Source organism: Antechinus flavipes, chromosome 2, assembly GCF_016432865.1.
Source record: "Antechinus flavipes isolate AdamAnt ecotype Samford, QLD, Australia chromosome 2, AdamAnt_v2, whole genome shotgun sequence".
NCBI classification, from domain to species: Eukaryota; Metazoa; Chordata; class Mammalia; order Dasyuromorphia; family Dasyuridae; genus Antechinus; species Antechinus flavipes.
Genome location: NC_067399.1, coordinates 543,562,683 through 543,581,592, shown reverse-complemented (window position 1 = coordinate 543,581,592; position 18,910 = coordinate 543,562,683). Strand labels below are relative to the sequence as shown.

At 34.9% G+C, this 18,910-nt stretch overlaps 1 protein-coding gene across 4 annotated transcripts in view; it reads right to left on the bottom strand.

Moving 5' to 3' along the window:
- CA12 (carbonic anhydrase 12) overlaps positions 1 to 18,910 on the bottom strand; it is a 69,168-nt gene that overhangs the window by 26,397 nt on the left and 23,861 nt on the right. For all 4 annotated transcript variants that reach the window (XM_051980901.1, XM_051980903.1, XM_051980900.1 and 1 more), the window contains exon 3: positions 1,924 to 2,103. In XM_051980901.1, coding sequence (XP_051836861.1) covers positions 1,924 to 2,103 — 180 coding nt within the window. The remainder of the gene's footprint in view (positions 1 to 1,923; positions 2,104 to 18,910) is intronic.

Sequence of the window (18,910 nt, the reverse complement as noted above, 5' to 3'; positions counted from 1 at the left end):
AGTAAGTCATCTAAGCTGGGTGGCTGAGATGTAGAAACTCATCTCTTGTTACTGCTGCTATTGCGAATATAACCAGGGGAGATAAATGCTCTGCACTAGGCATTTTCCCCACAGATTCCGCAATTCTTGATATAATTCTTGGTGAAATTTCAACTGAAAGCAGTAAGAGACCCATATCCATCTTTTGAAAACCATTTGTTGATAACAACAAAGCTGATAGAGATGTGGAATGGTCATACTTCTGGGGCATTGCAGACAGAAATAACAGACATCTGGGAAGAGCACTTGAGGGAGGAGGGAAAGAGAGAAGAATGGGGAGGGATGGTGGCAATTACATGGAAGTTAGATACAGCAAATTCCAGCATCCTTTTGTTATTTAGACTGATGACTGAGTTTCTAGGGAGATAGATGGAAGACAGCACATCATTTGAGCTCTGTGTACTAAAAAAGAGTTGTGGTCCTAGGATTAGATCGATAACATGGCACACTGTGTAGGATTCCTACATCCTAATTATATTAGGTGAGTTTTAATGTATTCCTGGAGTTTCATAGGACTATAGATCTACAATCAGAAAGGATCCCGAGAAACCATATAGTCCAACCATGGGGAAAGGGGGGTGCTAAGTTAATTGGGAGCCATCTGTGTTACTCCCAGCTATTTGTTACATTTTCAACTCTTCATATAAAATCAGGATAAAGGATTGAATGCATGTAGAACTGCCACCTATAACCTATAGATGGCAACCACTACTTACATACAAAACACTGACTTATTTTACCCACTACTCAATGACACATTGATAGTTATTTTTTTCATTTAATAGTATTTTTCCAATTACATGTAGTTTTCAACAGTCATCTTTGTAAGATTTTGAATTCCAAATTTTTCTTCCTTTCTCCTTCCCCCCAAGACAACAATCTGATATAGATTATGCATGTACAATCATGTTTAGCATATTTTCACATTAGTTACTTTGTGAAAAAAGATTTCAGAACAAAAGGGAAAAGACACAAGAAAGAAAGAAAAAAATATGAAAATAATAGCTTTGATCTACATTCAGACTCTATAGTTCTTTGTCTGGATATAGACAGCATTTTCCAACATGACTCCCTTGGAATTGTCTTAGATTTATTGCACTGCTGAGAAAAGCTAAATCTATCATAGTTGATCATTGCACAATGTTGCTGTTACTGTGTACAATGGTCTCCTGGTTCTGCTCACTTCATTGATCAATGATAGGGTTTTTTTTTTTTAATCTTATCTTTTAAATCAGTGAGAAACCATGGTACTTTGCTGACAATACTTTGAGATTAGATTCTGAAGCTGTGGTCTGAGATGTCTTTGCCATGACTCAGTTTTCAGACTTTGAATATCCTGGGTGAATTGTAAGGCAGAGTATCTATAGCTCTGGGGCTAGTGGTGGTGGTGTGTGGTCCTTTCAGTCACTTCTGACTGACGCGATCAGGGGTTTTCCTGGCAAAGATACTGGAGCAGTTTGCCATTTCCTTCTGAAGCTCATTTTACAGATCAGGAAACAGAGGCAAACAGGCTTAAGTGACTTGTCAGGGTCACACAACCAGTAAGTAGTGTCTGAGGTCAGGTTTGAACTCAGAAAGATGAGACTTCCTGACTCCAGGCTGGGCACCCTATCCACTGCACCACCTAGCTTCCCAAAGAGCCGTGTGTGTGTGTGTGTGTGTGTGTGTGTGTGTGTGTGTGTGTGTGTGTGTTGGTAAAGGAGAGGCCAGTCTTGTGCTTGGGGAAGTACCCATAATGAGAAGTCACTCTCCCTTAGAGAACCCACACAGGTGGTAGATAGTCTTTGCTACACTGGGGCCTGTGTTATTGGAGCTTACTATGTTATCAGGCAGGGGATGGGAGAGAAACAGTGGGAAAACAGACTTCTCAGGTTTCCAACTTACCTGAATGTCCGTTATTAGTCAGAGAAAACTCCTCATTGGAAGATACATTGTAACCTTCTAACACTAATGGTGAGAGGGTAGAATCATAGTGAAGGATGTCACTGTGAAAATCTATGGGAGACTGGAACATTCCTCCACAGGAAGGGAAAGACTTTGGCCAGGCTTTCTCTCCATTATCTCCTAGGAAGAAAAATTAAAGCAGACATAATTTGATCACTGTTTTCTAGTTTTTCTTTTAATTTGATTACTTTTTTCTTGTTTTCAATAAGAAAGCAATGAGCAAATTCTTCAAAGACAACAACTCTCGCTCTATTAACTTCCTATTAGCCAATACTCACCGTTTGCATTTAGCAGGATGAGCATAAGAGGAAGCCAGAAACACCTAGAGAAGCTTGATCACATACATTCTGATACCTACTCGTTCAAAAACCAAAACTGATGACTTTTTATGTTTTTTAAATTTAAGAACAGTATAAAGAGAAATTTTTCCAACCACTATTAAGAATTGACATTACTGAAGCAGCTAGGTGGTGCAATGGATAGAGCACCAGTCCTGAAGTCAGGAGGACCTGAATTCAAATATGATCTCGGACACTTAACACTTCCTGGCTGTGTGACACTGGGCAAATCACTTACCCTCAATTGCCTCAGAGAAAAAAAAAAGTTGACATTACATGTGCCTTATGATTATAAAGTATTTCACATATATTATTTAATTCAGTTCTCATCATAACCCTGTGGGTTAACTCCATTTTACAGATGGGGAAATTAAAGCTCATAAAATTTAATTTAATTTACCAAAGTCACATAGCTGATGAAAGGCACAGTCAAGAACCAAATCCAGGTCATCTGATGCTAAGTTTAGTACTCTTTCTGAGAGTGTGCTGCTTCCATAATAATCAGTCTATTACAACAATTAGTCTCCTAGGAGCAGCAAAGTCAGGAAAACTTGAATTCAAAACCAGCCTCAGATATTTGATAATTATGTGACCTGGAAAGCCACTTAATTTCTCTTTCTCCATGTATAAAATGTGTGTATTCCCTATGAATAAAATGGGAATAATAATAGCTCTTATCTTGAAGGATTGTTATAAGAATCAAATGAGATATTTGTATAGTCTTTACCACAATGTCTAGCACATAATAGGTGCTATATGGCACATAGTAAGTGCTATGTAATATTAATAAGGATGATGATGATAATAAATGACATTTATTTAGCATTAACTATTTGCCAGGCATTAATTTTATGCTAAATGCTTTACAATTATGATTTCATTTGATCCTCATAACAACCTTTTGAGGTAGATTCCATTAGAAAAGGGTGGGGAAAGAAAGAAAGAAAGAAAGAAAGAAAGAAAGAAAGAAAGAAAGAAAGAAAAAAGAAAGAAAGAAAGAAAGAAAGAAAGAAAGAAAAGAAAGAAGAAAGAAAGAAAGAAAGAAAATAGAAAGAAAGAAAAAAAGAAAGAAAGAAAATAGAAAGAAAGAAAGAAAGAAAGAAAGAAAGAAAGAAAAGAAAAAGAAATAAAGAAAGAAAGAAAGAAAGAAAGAAAGAAAGAAAGAAAGAAGGAAAGAAAGAAAGAAAGAAAGAAAGAAAGAAAGAAAAAGAAATAAAGAAAAGAAAGAAAGAAAGAAAGAAAGAAAGAAAGAAGAAAAAAGAAAGAAAGAAAGAAAGAAAGAAAAGAGAAGAGAAGAAAAGAAAGAAAAGAAAAAAAGAAAGAAAGAAAGAAAAGAAAGAAGGAAAGAAGATGGAAGAAGGAAAGGAAGAGAAGAAAAAAAGAAAGAAGGATGAAAGAAAAAAAGAGAAAAAAGGAAGAGAGGGAAGAAGAAAGAAGGAAGGGAAGACAGAAGGAAGGAAGAAAGAAACTTATTCCTATTTCTTCCCCTTACTATGTGCTAGATACTTTGCTCCTTGTTAGGGATCTTGAGACAAAAGTGAAATGGTTTCATAGGAGCTCACATTAGCTATGAGCTTTTGTTTCCATCATCATTCATGAAGTCTCACAATTTGAGTGCTCCTTGGCTCTTCACTCACACTCACCAAATATATCTAATCTGTTGCCAATCCTTGTCACACTCCACATATATGCCCCTTCTCTCTATTCACATTATGACCATTTTTGTTCAGACACTAGTCAACTGTCTTCTGGACTGCTGCTAATAACTTTTTGCCTCAAGTCTCTCCCATCTCCCATCCATCCTCTACACAGATGCTTTCTAAGGCATAAGTCTAACCATCTCATTTCTTTCTACCCCTGTAAGCCATTGCAAACTCCTGGGCTTGGCAGTGTCAGCCTTTCACAACTTGGATCCAAACTATCTTTCAACCTATACATTTCTATTCTTCTATTCCATACATCTCTCTACATATTTTATACATTTCTATTCTCTAATATGCACTCTATGTTTCAACCATAGAAACTTTCTAAAACTAAAGTTTGTTTCAACCAAACTTTCTGTTTCTCACTCCATCTCCCATTTCTGTTGCTTTGTACAGCCTGTTTCCCCCATGCCTAGAATTCTGCCTCCTTAGAATTTTTAGTTTCTTTTGAAGACCACCTTCTACCTAAAGCCCTTCCTGATACCTTTCCCCAGCTGCTGCTTCTCCCAAATTACCATACTTTGTTTGGACAAGGTATCCTCAAAGTTTTAGAATTTGATGATGCCCCATATTTTGTGTATACTCATATGTCTCCCTTGATAAGCTCCTTGAGGACAATCTACGTCATTTTTGAATTTTCACATTCAAAGTATAGAAACAAGCATAGAACCTGGCATAGCTGTCACTTAAAGACTTGTGTTAATGTTTCTCTAGGTCAGATTAAGCTGCCTGGCTTGTGCATTTTGATATCTAAGTAATTTTGACTCTGACCTCAAAGTCATAGATTAACAAATTTTTATGCTGCTTGTGTCATCTAATTTCATTTAATAGAAATCCTTAGATGTGCCTTTTGGATTGCATACAACATCCCTCACCATGTGGAATGTTTGAAGAACATAAAATTATAATGTTAGTATTATAAGATTAAGTGCTCTGTTTGAATAAGAAGAGAAAGAGAACTAAAAACTCATTGGAACAATATATCTGTAGTTGATAGGCGACAAGTAATACTTGAGGATGAAGAAACTTTGGGGAAAACAATCCTTTAAGACCTCAGTTCTTATATTATTTATTAGATAACATTCTATTCTCTGGAAATGAAAATAAACTGTCCCCGAGTTCATATAAACTTTCCTGTTCCTGCAGGGAAAAATCTTTAAGGAATTTAAAGCATATGTTTAAAAGATTATCTTCCATGGCAATTAAATTGTGGCTGATTTTTGGTTTGAGGCATTTCTAGAATATCAAGTAATTGGCATGTTATAGCTTGTTGGGTAACAGACATGGATGCATGGTAGGCTTTATTAAATCTGGGAACAGACTTTTATAATCTGGGATCTACTTAGCATTACAGAAAAAGGGATGATATGAAATAGAACATAGGCATCATATTTAATACAAAAAATATCAGTGTTCATTCAAATTCACATTCTCTAGAGAGGTGGTCATTGTTCACAGGATTTTAGAAGTAGATAGGTTAATCACCTCATACATAGATGAAGAAACAGTTAGAAAATATAAAATATGCCCAAGGTTATACATCTAGTTAGTGGGGGCTGGATATAAGTTTAGTCCAAAACTCCTTTCCATTATCCGAGTATGGTCCAAGTGCTCAAAGCCCCTGATCAGGGCAGATCCTTTGTATCAGGCTTGACAGATACTGAGAGTGGGCGGCTCTCAGACATTAAAACTATGATATTCTTGTGGCTTGAAGCAATGAAGTTATGGGGGAGGGAGTGCTGTGTGTTTGTGCAAAGGAACGGCATTTGGGAATAAAAGGAAACTGTTTGAGGGACTAATTTATTACTGGGAATCAAAAGAATAAAAAAAAAAAAAAAAAAACCAAACATCAGGTATACCAGGAAGACCAGAGGCACAAACAAAACTGATAGGTCTTGTGAGCTGAGACCTGTGTCTTTATCTTATCAGAGTAGAGAAGACAATTATTCATAAAGGATAAATTTGGCCTAAAGCCAAGGTGACAGAGACTGCAGCTTAAGCATGAAAGAAAGGCTCATTTAGTAAACTGTAGCAAATCATCCATTGCTAGCTTGTAGTAAAGGGTATGGAAGAGTTTTAAAATATTTCATTTGTTCCATTATGTCTAATTTTTATCCCCTACCCCAATTTTTTAAAAGGTCACACCAATCTTAGGCATCTTGGTGATTCAAATGGAAAAAATAATTTGAAGGGGACAAAAATATTATACGAAGAGAGTATATAATATATGATATTGTAGAAAGAAGGAGGGAAGAAATTTACATGATAACTTTATTTTTTAAAAGGAATAGGAAGAAACTAGGTGGCAAATGAGGGCAGCTGGGTCATGCAGTGGGTAGAGCACCAGCCCTAAAGTCAGGAGGACCTGAGTTCAAATTTGGCCTCAGACACTTAACACTTCCTAGCTGTATGACCCAGGGCAAGTAAGTCCCTTAACCCTAATTGCCTCACCAAAAATAAAGGAATAGCAAGTTGTACATAACAAATTTGTAATTTCATGTGCAAACATCTTTTTGTAATGATATGTTATAGAAATACTTGTTTTATTCCATAAATTAAAAATGAAATAAATATTTTTTTTTAAAGCAAGTGAAAAGGTTTTAAAAAAAAGAAAGAAAGAAAAAAGACTGGCCATAAAGGACTAGACTGAAATTCTGCTTCTGACATTTTCTGCTTCTGTGTCCACCAACACATCATTGTGTTTATCAAACACATCATGTTTATCATTCAGTTTTCCCAAGATGTCAGTTTTCTCACATATATAAGAAAGGGATTAGATGAGAGATGCTCTAAAATTTCTTCCTACTCCTTATCTGTGATCCATTCTTTAAGATAGTCTTACTGTCTGGCAAATCTGGAATGTCCTCCTTTCCCTTCCCTGTCCTGGCTTCCTGAATTTCCTCAAGACTCAGCTCAAACTACACTTTTTGCAAGAGACCCTTCCTCTGGGATTACCTGCCACTTATACTATATGTACATGGTTATTCATATAATGTTTTCTCCATTAGAATATGAGCTCTTTGAAGACAAAGACTGTTTGCTTTCTTTGTATCTCTAATGCTTAGGGATAGCAAGATGGCACCATAGTGCATAGCACGCTGGACCTAGAATCGGGGAAGGTTACTCTTCCTGAGTTCAAATCCAGCCTTAGACACTTACTAGCTGTATGACCCTGGGCAAGTCACTTAACTCTGCCTAAGTTTCCTCATCAGTAAAATGAACAGGAGAAAGAAATGGCAATCCACTTTAATAACTTTGCCAAAAAAAACCCAAAGGGGGTCACAAGGAGTCAGACATGATTGGAAAATGACTCAATTTCAACAAAAACCCAGTCTCTCATTTTATGGATTAAAAACTGAAAACCAAAGAGGTTCATGCCTGAAGTCACACTGACAGTAGTAGTAGAACTGGGATTTTAATCAAGATTCGTCTGGTTGCATGTTGGCTGCTCTTACCACTATAACCTGTCTCTTCTACTGTACCATGAAGATGGCAATACTCATAAAACTTATCTCAAATGATTGTTATGAAAAATAAATGCTGTGTAAAGTACATTGCCAATCTTAAAGTCATAAATAATGATTATGCTGATAATAATCATTTGTGGAAAGAAGAGAATCTACTCACTCAGGTTAAAATTTATTCTCTACCTCCTTTTGTTGACTTTACCGTGGCGTTATTGAGGAGAAGACTATTCCTACCAACAACTGAAATTCTGTCCTGGACCTGAAGTTAATAAACTGTACTTTTTTCTTTTCTTACTATTTCAATGTGATATAGGCAAAAAAGTGAAATTCCTGGCAAGGAAATTTTCTGGCTGCCTCTTTTTGGAATTGTTTAAAGGGGACATTCACAGAAGTGCACTTGAGTATTTAGGAAGAGGAATTCCAGACTCTGGAACGGTGTTAAGCAAATGAAAGGGAACAAAAGCACCAAAAGCTATGTCAGGCATTTCAAGAAATATAAGGAGAGATTCCAGTTTTGTTCATGTAAAATGATCAGTGTGCCACATAAGAGTAGAACTGGGCATCCTAATGGCATTGATCTTAAGATTTGCTAACTCTTTAATAAAACATTAAAAAGTTCTGCAGCAGAGAAAGAAGGTAGTTCAGAAAGTGATCGCTAACATTAATACAGTATTAGAACTAGTATGTCAAATATACCTGGGGCTTAGTTTCTTCATCTAGAAATATGAGAGAATTGATCTTGGTAATATCTAAGATCCCTTCCAGCTCTAATTCTCTGATCCTGTGTGTGTGTGTGTGTGTGTGTGTGTGTATGTGTGTGTGTAAAAAATCTTTGCATAGTAAATTATACTATATATATATAAAACCCATCTTTCTTTTTTTGGAGAAAAATATGAGATAATGATAGGAAGAATTAGGGAAGAATGATAGGAAAGACATGGTGTACTTCCCTAGAGAGACTTGTAAATGATAATTGGTAACATCTTTCTATCATTTCTTTGGCTTGAGAAATTCATCACTCAGTAAATAGAAATTAATTCTAACCTCTTTGCTGAGAGTTTCCTAAACTCTACTCCAGGTTCTCTAAATTCTATCCTCCATAGCATATACATGCCAGAAAACCTTTGTTGGAATTGGCCTGTTAAGTAGACAATTTCCAAGTATTATTTAAAATAATTCCTTCTCTTTTTCTCCCCCACCCTACAAATCAACTCCTCCATGGTACTGAAGAAATCACAGTTCTTTTTTCCAGATAAAATCAAAAGTTAGAGTTTTTAAATGGTTTTATTAAAAGCTGAGAGAGCTCATTGTTCTACGGTATATTATTGAGTAAACAAAATAATTCTTTAGCACAAGATAGCTAGGTGGTGCAGTAGAAAGAGCAGTGGTCTGGAGTCCTGAAAACTTGAATTCAAATCTAGCCTCAGACACTATGTGACCCTGGGCAAGTCACTTAAACTCTGTACCAGTTTCTTCATCTCTAAAATGGGTATAAAAATTAGCTCCTACTTAGGAGGATTGTTGTAAAGATTAAAATATATATGTATGTGTGTATATATATATATATATGTTTGTAACATGCATGTACTATAGTATTTCTCATAAAATAGGCATTTAATAAATGATTTAATTCTATTTTTTCCTTTCTTCCCTTTTAATATTCTGGTCAAAAGTATTGTGGGGTTCAGTGAAAAGTGATCTAGGCTTTTAACTTGAATTTGACGATACAATACTCTTCAAAAAACAGACCTATCATTCTTCTGCTCTCCAAACACTGGGTCTATTTTTATATCCTTCTCCACCTTTTGAGATTGAGCACTCTAGATTTCACCTTTGAAATCTCTTTCCTATCTCTCTCTCCCTCCCTGCTCATTACCACTGCAACTTCCCTAGTTTAAACACTTATCACTTCAGAGCAGGATTAAAAACAATCCTTCTAATCAGTCCTCCATCTCTAATCTCTGCCTGTTATCAATAGAATGAACTTTGTGAGCCATTGCCTTCATCATGTCAGGCAATTTTTGGTGGGACTCCTCTGTTCTTAGATATATTTCAAACTTATGATACCTTTGAAAGCCCTCCATAAATTACTCTTTTGCAAACAACTATCAAACTTTATCTAGCCTGATTCTTTTTGTGCAGCAAGAGAATTGTATAAATATGTATGTCTATATTGGATTTACATATACTTTACCATGTTTAAAAAAATTTTTTTTAAATAAATAAATTCCAGGGCAGCTAGTTAGTATAATGAATAGAGCACCAGCCCTGAAGTCAGGAGGACCTGAGTTCAAATTTGGCCTCAGTCATTTAACACTTCCTGACTGTGTGACCCTGTCACTTAGCCCCAATTGCCTCAGCAAAACAAACAAATAAATAAATAAATTGCATTTCTATTTGGCCAAAAAAATACCAAAAAACCCTATCTATTCCTCCATCCCAAACCTCTACTCCACCCAGACCCATCTCCCCCATCTTCTGAATGTTAACATGGAATTCAATAAATGTTAAACATATTAGTGATCTTTCCATGGAATGTATAGTTGATAGAAATTACATAAGGTGATAATACATAATTTGAATGAAGAAATTACTTTCAATGTTTTTCACAAAGAGGAAAAATTGGATGAAGTTTCCAAATAATAAATATACTGATAGAATGGTATTATTCATAGCTTTCATTTTAATTGTAATTTTATAGACTATTTCAATAAATAAAAATATTTCTGTAAATTAAAATCACAAAATTGATATCTTTTTTAAAAAAAGGAAATAAATCTGTTCTGTCCTTTCTCCTCATGAGCATCTGAAAAATGGAATACATGTCTTTCTTATTTCCTGTGTATACTTCAGCTCTGGAAAGAATTGTGTTTACTTTATATGACTGTTAGCAAAATCTCAAGAGCAATTCTCCCTTAACTTTGTTTTAACTTCCATCCATTGAATCTGCTACTGATGATGTTTCTGTACCATCCAGAGGGCACCTGCCTTGCCAATGTGTATTGGAAGAGTATATTGGGGAAGCAAGATTCTTGAGATGTGACAAAACTGGGCTCTTCATGGGAACTGAAATGCAAACCAAAGTTTAAGATAGGATAGAGTTTCTTTTTGATGAAAATCTACCTGTTCTAAAGCCAAGGTACATCAGCTTTCAAAGATGATTTCTATAATATTAATCACCTGCCAAAGTAATATTCTTAAAACATAGAACTATATTACACATATATCCCATACTGACCTCTTCACCCTCCAGTCCACAATCTCCAATGATTTTCTATTGTTTCTCAGATAAAATACAAAATCCTTAGTCTGGATTTTAAAGGGTTCCACAGTCTGTTTCCCAGTTCTTCTCTTTCTTTCTTCATATTACTTCTTTTCATATGCTCTCCATGCTCAGACCATCATGCTGCTCTACTGGCTGCTCTCTTTACGTGATATTCTTTATTGCTGCTTTAAACAAGAGGTCCCCCATGTCTGGAATGCACTCTTATCCACCTCTACTTCATGGAATCACTAACTTTCTTCTTTTTTTAAACTTCATTAAAGTATCAAATTTCAAATTCTAACCCTCCCTCTTCTCACCGCTCCCTGAGACAGTAAGCAATCAGATATACATTACACATGTGCAATTATGTGAAATACTTGCATATTAGATATTTGTACAAGAAGACTCGAACAAAAGAAAAAAAAATGAAAGAAAACAAAAAATAGTATGCTTCAGTATGTATTCAATCAATATCAGTTCTCTCTCTGGAAGTGGATAGTATGCTTCCTCATTAGTCTTTTAGGTTTGTCTTGGATCATTCTGCTTCTGAGAATAGCTAAATCATTCACAATTCTTCTTTGAACAATACTGTTATTACTGTGTACATAGTTCTCTGCTTCTTCCAGGAGAGAGTTTTTCAAAGCTTCAGCTTCTAACTGAATTTTCCTAAATTATTCTTAAATGGCTTTCCTAAAGCACTAGTCTGAGACTCTGTGTGTGTGTGTGTATGTGTCTCTCTCTGTCTCTCTGTCTCTCTCTTACATACATGCACACACCAACATACACATACACACACACACACACACACACACACACACACACCCCTCAACTCCCGCTACTTAAGAAACACCATGCTCCCTATCATCCACATGACCAAATCAAAAAATCATCTAGTGTTCAAAGACTTGCATAAATTAACCCTTTTCTAACTTTGCAGGCTTTTATGGCCTTAATATTTGCCATGGACTCTTCAATTCAGTTATGGGCATTTCTCTCATTATTCCCTCCCTCCAACTCCTATTTCTACTCCAAAATGTTCTCCCTCCTCATCTTTTCCTTGGCTTCTCCATAAAAAACTCATCTTCTGCAGTCTCTACCAGACTATCTTAATTCTAGTGCTTTCCCTTTTTTAATTATTTCCTATTTATCCTTTATGTAGCTTGTTTATACATAATTGTTATCTCCTCCATTAGATAGTAAGCTCCTTGAGGGCAGGAACTATCTGTGCCTCATTTTGTATCCCTTGTGGTTAATCCAAGACCTGGCACATTGTAGGTCCTTAATAAAATGTATTTATTGATTGACTGGGATACTTCTATGGAACTCTTTTATGCAATAAACATTTACTAGACATCCTAATATCTTATCTTCTAGATACAATGTACACAATGACAAAAATAAACTGTCCCTACCCTCTGAGAGCTTTTAATTCTGTGATGGGGTGGGGGTGGGGTGAAGAAAGGTCCTAATAACTAGAGGTGGGGTAAAGAAAGGCTTGATACAGAAAGCAGAATTTGAACTGAATTTTTTTTTAATTTTTATTTTTTATTTAATGATTACTTTATATTAACAACATTATCCCTTGCACTCGTTTCTTTTCCGATTTTTTTTCTCCTCCCTCCCTCCACCCCCTCCCCTAGATGGCAAGCAGTCCTTTATATGTTGGATATGTTGCAGTATATCCTAGATACAATATATGTTTGCAGAACCGAACAGTTCTCTTGTTGCATAGGGAGAATTGGAAGAATTGGAAGAATCTACTTTCTAAATGAAAAGAGAAGCCTATAAATAATAAAAATAAAAAACTAAAAAACAGAGGCATCTTTCAAATGAGATGCAATGCAAAAAAATTCAAAAATAAATGAGAACAAGCATCCAAAAGATAACTTTAAGACTTATTCCTTTTATTATTAAGAGGAGTTAGGGTGATTTTAATTATTGGTACATTCTTAGAATAGTACATCTATCTCTTCTGACAAGAAATTGCTTGCTTCTTCCATTTTACCTGTCCACCCCAAGAGCACTAACTTCAGGAAGGAGAAGCTCTAGCTGAGTCACTACAATTTAATTGCCAGGAGAAAACTTTTATTTCTTTCAGGCCATAACAGATTCAACTCAGACATTTAGTTGTGTGTCTTCTTTTTCTTCAACTCTTTACGAGTTAATGATTTTGTCAGTGTGGGTATCTCTCCCCAAAGAAGAATTCAACTCCTTTATAACTTAGTAGATGGTCTGTGTTAATTACTGGGGTAAGAAGATACAGCATGAACTTTTTTAAACGTAGGTAAGCAGCTTCTTGTCAAACAGTTTGTCTCTAGGGCTGTATAAGAACCTTTGCCAGCTTAGCATTACCTGCCAGGGCTTGTGTTCCCTGGCTTACATAGTCTTCGAGGGTCACCTACACATCCCAGGGAGGCATTGAAGTAACACTTTAACAAAACATCTTTATTTTTAAGCTTTTATATAATAAGATTAGTGTGAATGATGAGTTATTGTGAGTTATGGCAAGCACAAAATTAGCAAACACTATATTATTAATAATCCTAATAGGAAATTCTTCTGATATCTATCCTACACTCCTCTTTCCTTCATTTCAGCCCATTTTCTCAGTCTTTCCTACTGTGGGAAAAGATCCAATAATTATTTCATTCCTAATAATTCTTATGTAAGAGTACTATTATTAAAGTCATTTTCCAGTAATTTTTAAGTTAATTTCAATTTCTCAACTTCTCTCAGAGATACTTTACCAAACTTTTAGTTAAATTTCCCTTATTAGTTCCTTAGAAAATGAATTCTAGTATCTTTTGTATACATATCTTTTTTGCTCCTAATAGAGGTAGAAAAGATATTGATTTATAACTTGAATCTGCTTTTGCTTATCAAGATCATATTCATATTTAAGATCTAGTTCAGCAGTTCTCTTTCTATAACTTTTCTCAGTCATCCTATTTAAAAGTTGAATATCTCTACCATACTACAGCACTCAGCTGTATACTGCACACATTTTTAATAGGATTTATCACTTTCTATTTGGTTTTGTAGTTATTTATCCATGTGTTTTAAATTCACAAGTAAATCATAAGTTTGAGAATGAGAACATTTTTGTAATCTCAGTGCCTCACACAAGAAGGCAATCAATAAATATTTTTAAATGAATAAATGGAGGCTTTTTTCTGAAGATAAAAGATATATATCTTCAAATTTAACAAATAATCCTGGACACAAAAGAAATCTCTGAGATGTAATTTGTTTATTCATTATTAAGGATTTATTAAATGCCCAGTATATGCCAGGAATTTTGATAGGTATGAGGTATTGTGAAGGAAAAATTATTAATATTGTATTGGTTTTAGGTACAAGTCTGCAGAAACAATTTTTATCATTTCAACATTAATCTAATAGCTGAGTATTTCTATTTTAGAGGAAAAAAATATCCATATTGGAACAGTTCTGTCCTACCCTATCCTATTCCCAACCATTTTCACATATAGCCCTACTAATATCTCTACTCTACTAATTTTTACAAAGCAAATTTGACAAAATACTTATAAGAATCTTGAAGAAAGAAAAAGTTATAATATGGTAAAATACAGTTTAGAGTTAACGTTCCAGAACAACAAATACTTAATCTTCAATTTCTCAATTTCTGCCTTGATCCTTTCCTTCAAGGATCAAAAGAGCCTCCTCCCTGAAATCAATATCTATATTGCAATGCCTTATGAATAACTGAAAAGGGCACTTCCCTCAGAGTGAAAAATGATGATATTTCCCTTAGGTGTTTCATACATAGCCCAACCCCTTCTAGAGATGGGAAAATGGCCAGAGGTACTCTGTACAAGATTTGGTTTCCACCCTTAATCCATTTCCCTAAGAAAGACCTTTTGTTCTATCCACTTTCCTAAAGGGAAAGAATGGAAAGTGTTTTTAAGCTAGAGAAATACTTATTTCTTAATATCAGTAGGGAATATAAAAAGTTTTTTGGTGTTTTTTTTTTGTAATATGCTTCCAATGGATTAAACACACACAAAAAATGAAAAATAGTGTCTTCTCTCAAGCAATTTACTTCCTAGAATAATTCTTTACACCATTATGTAGTATTCTGAAGATCACTATATTGTTCCACAATTTTAAATTGCACCATAGTTCTTGAAGTGGATGGGATCTGAAAGTTATTTTAGTTCAACTCTTCTATGAAAGGATTATGCACTCTAACATGGCTGACTAGTGATTGTTCAGTCTCTGCTAGAAGACCTCCAAGAAGGGGGAGCCTATGATCTTTTGAGGCAATCCACTAGGGAAACTTTTCCTGACATGGTATCTACATTTGTCTTTTTTCTGTTTCCCCCCATTGCTTCAGGTTCTGTCTTCAGTGACCAAACAGAACAAACTCAATCCATCTTCTAAATGATAGTCCTTCACCTATTTGACCCACAGCTATTCTGTTTCACTAAATCTTTTCTAGATTAAACATCCTCAGTTCCTTCAGTTGATCCTTATATGGTATAGACTTAAGAGCTTTCAGCATCCTAGCTGCTCTTTTCTAGATGTAAACCAGCCTATCGATGTTCTTAAGCCATGGAATGCTGGACCAAATGTAAAAGTCCAGATGAGATATGATGAAAACAGAATACAATGCAACTATCTATCCCTTTTCTATTCCTGGAAACTGCAACTCACTAACCCCTTCAATATACAAAGGAGGAAACTGAAACCCATTGAGGTTAAGCAGCTTGTTCAAGGTCACACAAAAAGTATCAAAAGTGAAACTGTAATACAAGTTCTATGATTAGTGTTCTTTCTACCATACTACAATGTTTTCAAGGCTTTTTTTTTTTAATTCAACATATATCTACATTCTGTGCTAGGTCCAAGATTTTTCAAATGGATATTCCTCATAAAGTACTTTAGCAGAGATTCTTAGCCTTTTTTGTGTATATGTCAGACTGGTGAAGCCTATGGATTCTTCAGAATAATGTTTTTAAATTAGTAAAATAAATATACATGTATAAAAATAATAAATACATAAGATTACAATTATATTGAAATATGGTTATCAAACATAAACAAGTTCACAAATCTCAGGTTAAGAATTCCTTCTGTACAATCTTAGTATTAGTGATTCAACATCCATTTTCTTTCTCTGCTAATTGATATTATAGAAAAGCTGTCTTTCCCTTTAAGAGACTGATAATAATATCTTTAAGGTTTGCAAAGTGCTTTTCAAATATTATATGATTTTATTTTCACAATAAATTGAGGTACTATTTTTACCCCCCTTTTACAAAAGAGGAAACTGAGATAAAGTCAGGTTAAATGACTTGCCTAGTGTCACAAAGTTATTACATATGAGGCAGGATTCAAACTTAGATTTTTTTTTTTTGCAACTATATGAAACAATTCAATATTAGTCATTTTGTATAAGAAGACTTGAATAAAAGAAAAAATGAAGCAAAGAAAGTGGAAAATTACATTCTTCAATTCAAAATCACACAAAATCTTTCTCTAAAGGTGGATACTATGCTTCATCATTAGTCCTTTGCGGTTTTCTTAACTCATTGTACTTCTGAGAATAGCTAAGTCATTCACAATTCTATATCAAACAATATTGCTATTCCATGTTCACCTGGTTCTGTTCATTTCACTATGCATCAGTTTAAGTAAGTCCAGGTTTTACTTAAAGCACACTGGTTGTTATTTCTTATAGCACAAAAACTCAGACGCCTGAGAATCAGCTGACTTTCATATATCAGAAATAGCATTCTTATAATCAGCAGGATGATTTCAGAGAGGTCTGGAGAGACTTACATGAACTGATGCTAAGTGAAATGAGCAGAACCAGGAGAGCATTATACACAGCAATAACAAGATTATACAACGATCAATTCTAATGAACATGGCTCTTTTCAACAAGAGATGATTCAGGCCATTTCTAATGATCTTGTGATGAAGAGAGCCATCTGCACCAAGGGAGAGGACTGTGGGAACTAAGTGTGGATCACAACATAGCATTTTCTCTCTTTTTGTTGTTGTTTGCTTGCATTTTATTTTCTTTCTCATTTTTTCCCCTTTTTGATTGGATTTTTCTTGTACAGCTAGATAATTGTATATATATGTATGCATATATTGGATTTAACATATATTTTTATCATGTTTAACATATATTGGGTTACTTGCCGTCTAGGAAAGGGAGTGGGGAGAAAGGGAGGAAAATTAGAACACAAGGTTTTGCAAGGATTAATGTTGAAAAATTATCCAAACATATGTTTTGAAAATAAAAAGTTTTAATAATAAGAAGAAATAGCATTCTTTCAGAGCAAAGATTGATATAGTTTTTAAAGTTGTCCTTCATACTGGAAGGAGACCAAAATGACAACACTATGTTGGGGTCAATGTACGGTGTGTCCAACTGTGACTGATCAGACCAATGTGAATTTCAAATGCTCTACCACATGCCAGGCACAAATAATCCATTTGAACATTTGGAGTAGATATGGCTCTAAATTTGCACATCTCATGTTTCTTTCAAGATACTACTATTCTGCTTTGCTCATAGAGCAGAGTGCCTTCTCTGATGCAAGTAGAGGTATGTTGGCAACATACAACTCTGGGAAGCAGCTAAAGACCCTCAAAGGAAATTTGTTTTGAAGTGCATATGGTGTGGAAAGGGAATTGGCTCAATATTGTTTCTTTTCAGATTTTCTTCCATTCAAAGATTCTAAATGCCAACAGCAATCTCTTAGAAAATGCAGCAGTTTTTTCAGTGCTGGGAGTTCCAGTGAGGAATTTCCTTTATTGATAGTGATCAGCGCCTTCTCTAAAATTTATAGTCTCAAAGGGTATCCTGGAGCAATTAAGTGATTCACCCAGAATCACACAATCAGTACATGTCTCATCAGGACTCAAATGTAGGGTTTTCTGATTCTCTCCACTACATAAGACTGCCTGTCTCCTTTTTGAAAATGAAGAATGCATGCCTATCCAATCCAAATATAATTATTATTTATTAAATACCCATACCATGTAAAGCCATATGACAGAGACCAGGCAAGACAAAATGAACTTCTCCTTACCTTCTCCTGGATATATGTGTATACACACATGACTCAATGTCATAATTTAGAACCTAATGTATGTCTTAATTTCTCTTGTAATTAATCCACTCGTCCCCACCACCTCTGTATCCATATCCTCTCCTGCTCTTCCAATCCTTACATTTCTACTTCTTACTATGGGAACAGTCATCAAATATACATTTACATTCTAGAAAAGGACATGGCAATCAGTGGCCCTATGACTCTTATTATTCCTTCTAACTTTATGGACTGAAACACTCCTTCTTGCCCACTACTCCTCTATATATGTTATTTTTTACTGATATATAAGGTCTTTGGAGGCAAGAAATATCTTTTTTTTTGGTATTTGTATTTGTATGCCTGACACATAGTAAATGTTTAATAAATATTCATTCATTCATTCATTTATTCACTACTGACTATCCAACTGATTATTTTCATTTTTCTCCCACAATAGTATTTTATTTTTCCAAATATATGTAAAGATAGTTTTCAATATTCATTTGTATAAGGTTTTTGTGTTCCAAATTTTCTTCCTCCCCATCTCCCCCTCCCCAAGACAGCAAATAATCTGACAATGGTTAAGCATGTACAATCCTTTTAAACATATTTCCATATTTGTAATATCATGCAAGAAAAAATCAGATCAAAAGAGGAAAAAATCATGAGAAGGAAAAAGCAAACAAGAACAACAATAAAAGATGAAAATACTATGCTTTGATCTGCATTCATTCTCCCTCGTTTTCTCTCTGGATATGGAATGATATTTTGCTTCCCAAGTCTATTGGAATTGTCTTGCAGATCACCACATTGCTGAGAAGAGCTAAGTCTATCACAGTTGATTATCACATAATCTTGTCACTGTGTACTGAATTCTCTTGGTTCTGTTCACTTCACTCAGTATCAGTTCATTGGTTATTAACTTTCTATTCCTCATTCAAGACTTTATCACTTCAGCTCTCAGATCACAGGGCAGTCCTCTCTGCATGTCCTCCATTCCAAATCTTTTGCCCCCAACTCTCATTAGCTTAGCACAGAGCTTGGCATGCACTAGGGACTTAATATTATTGGAACGGATCAG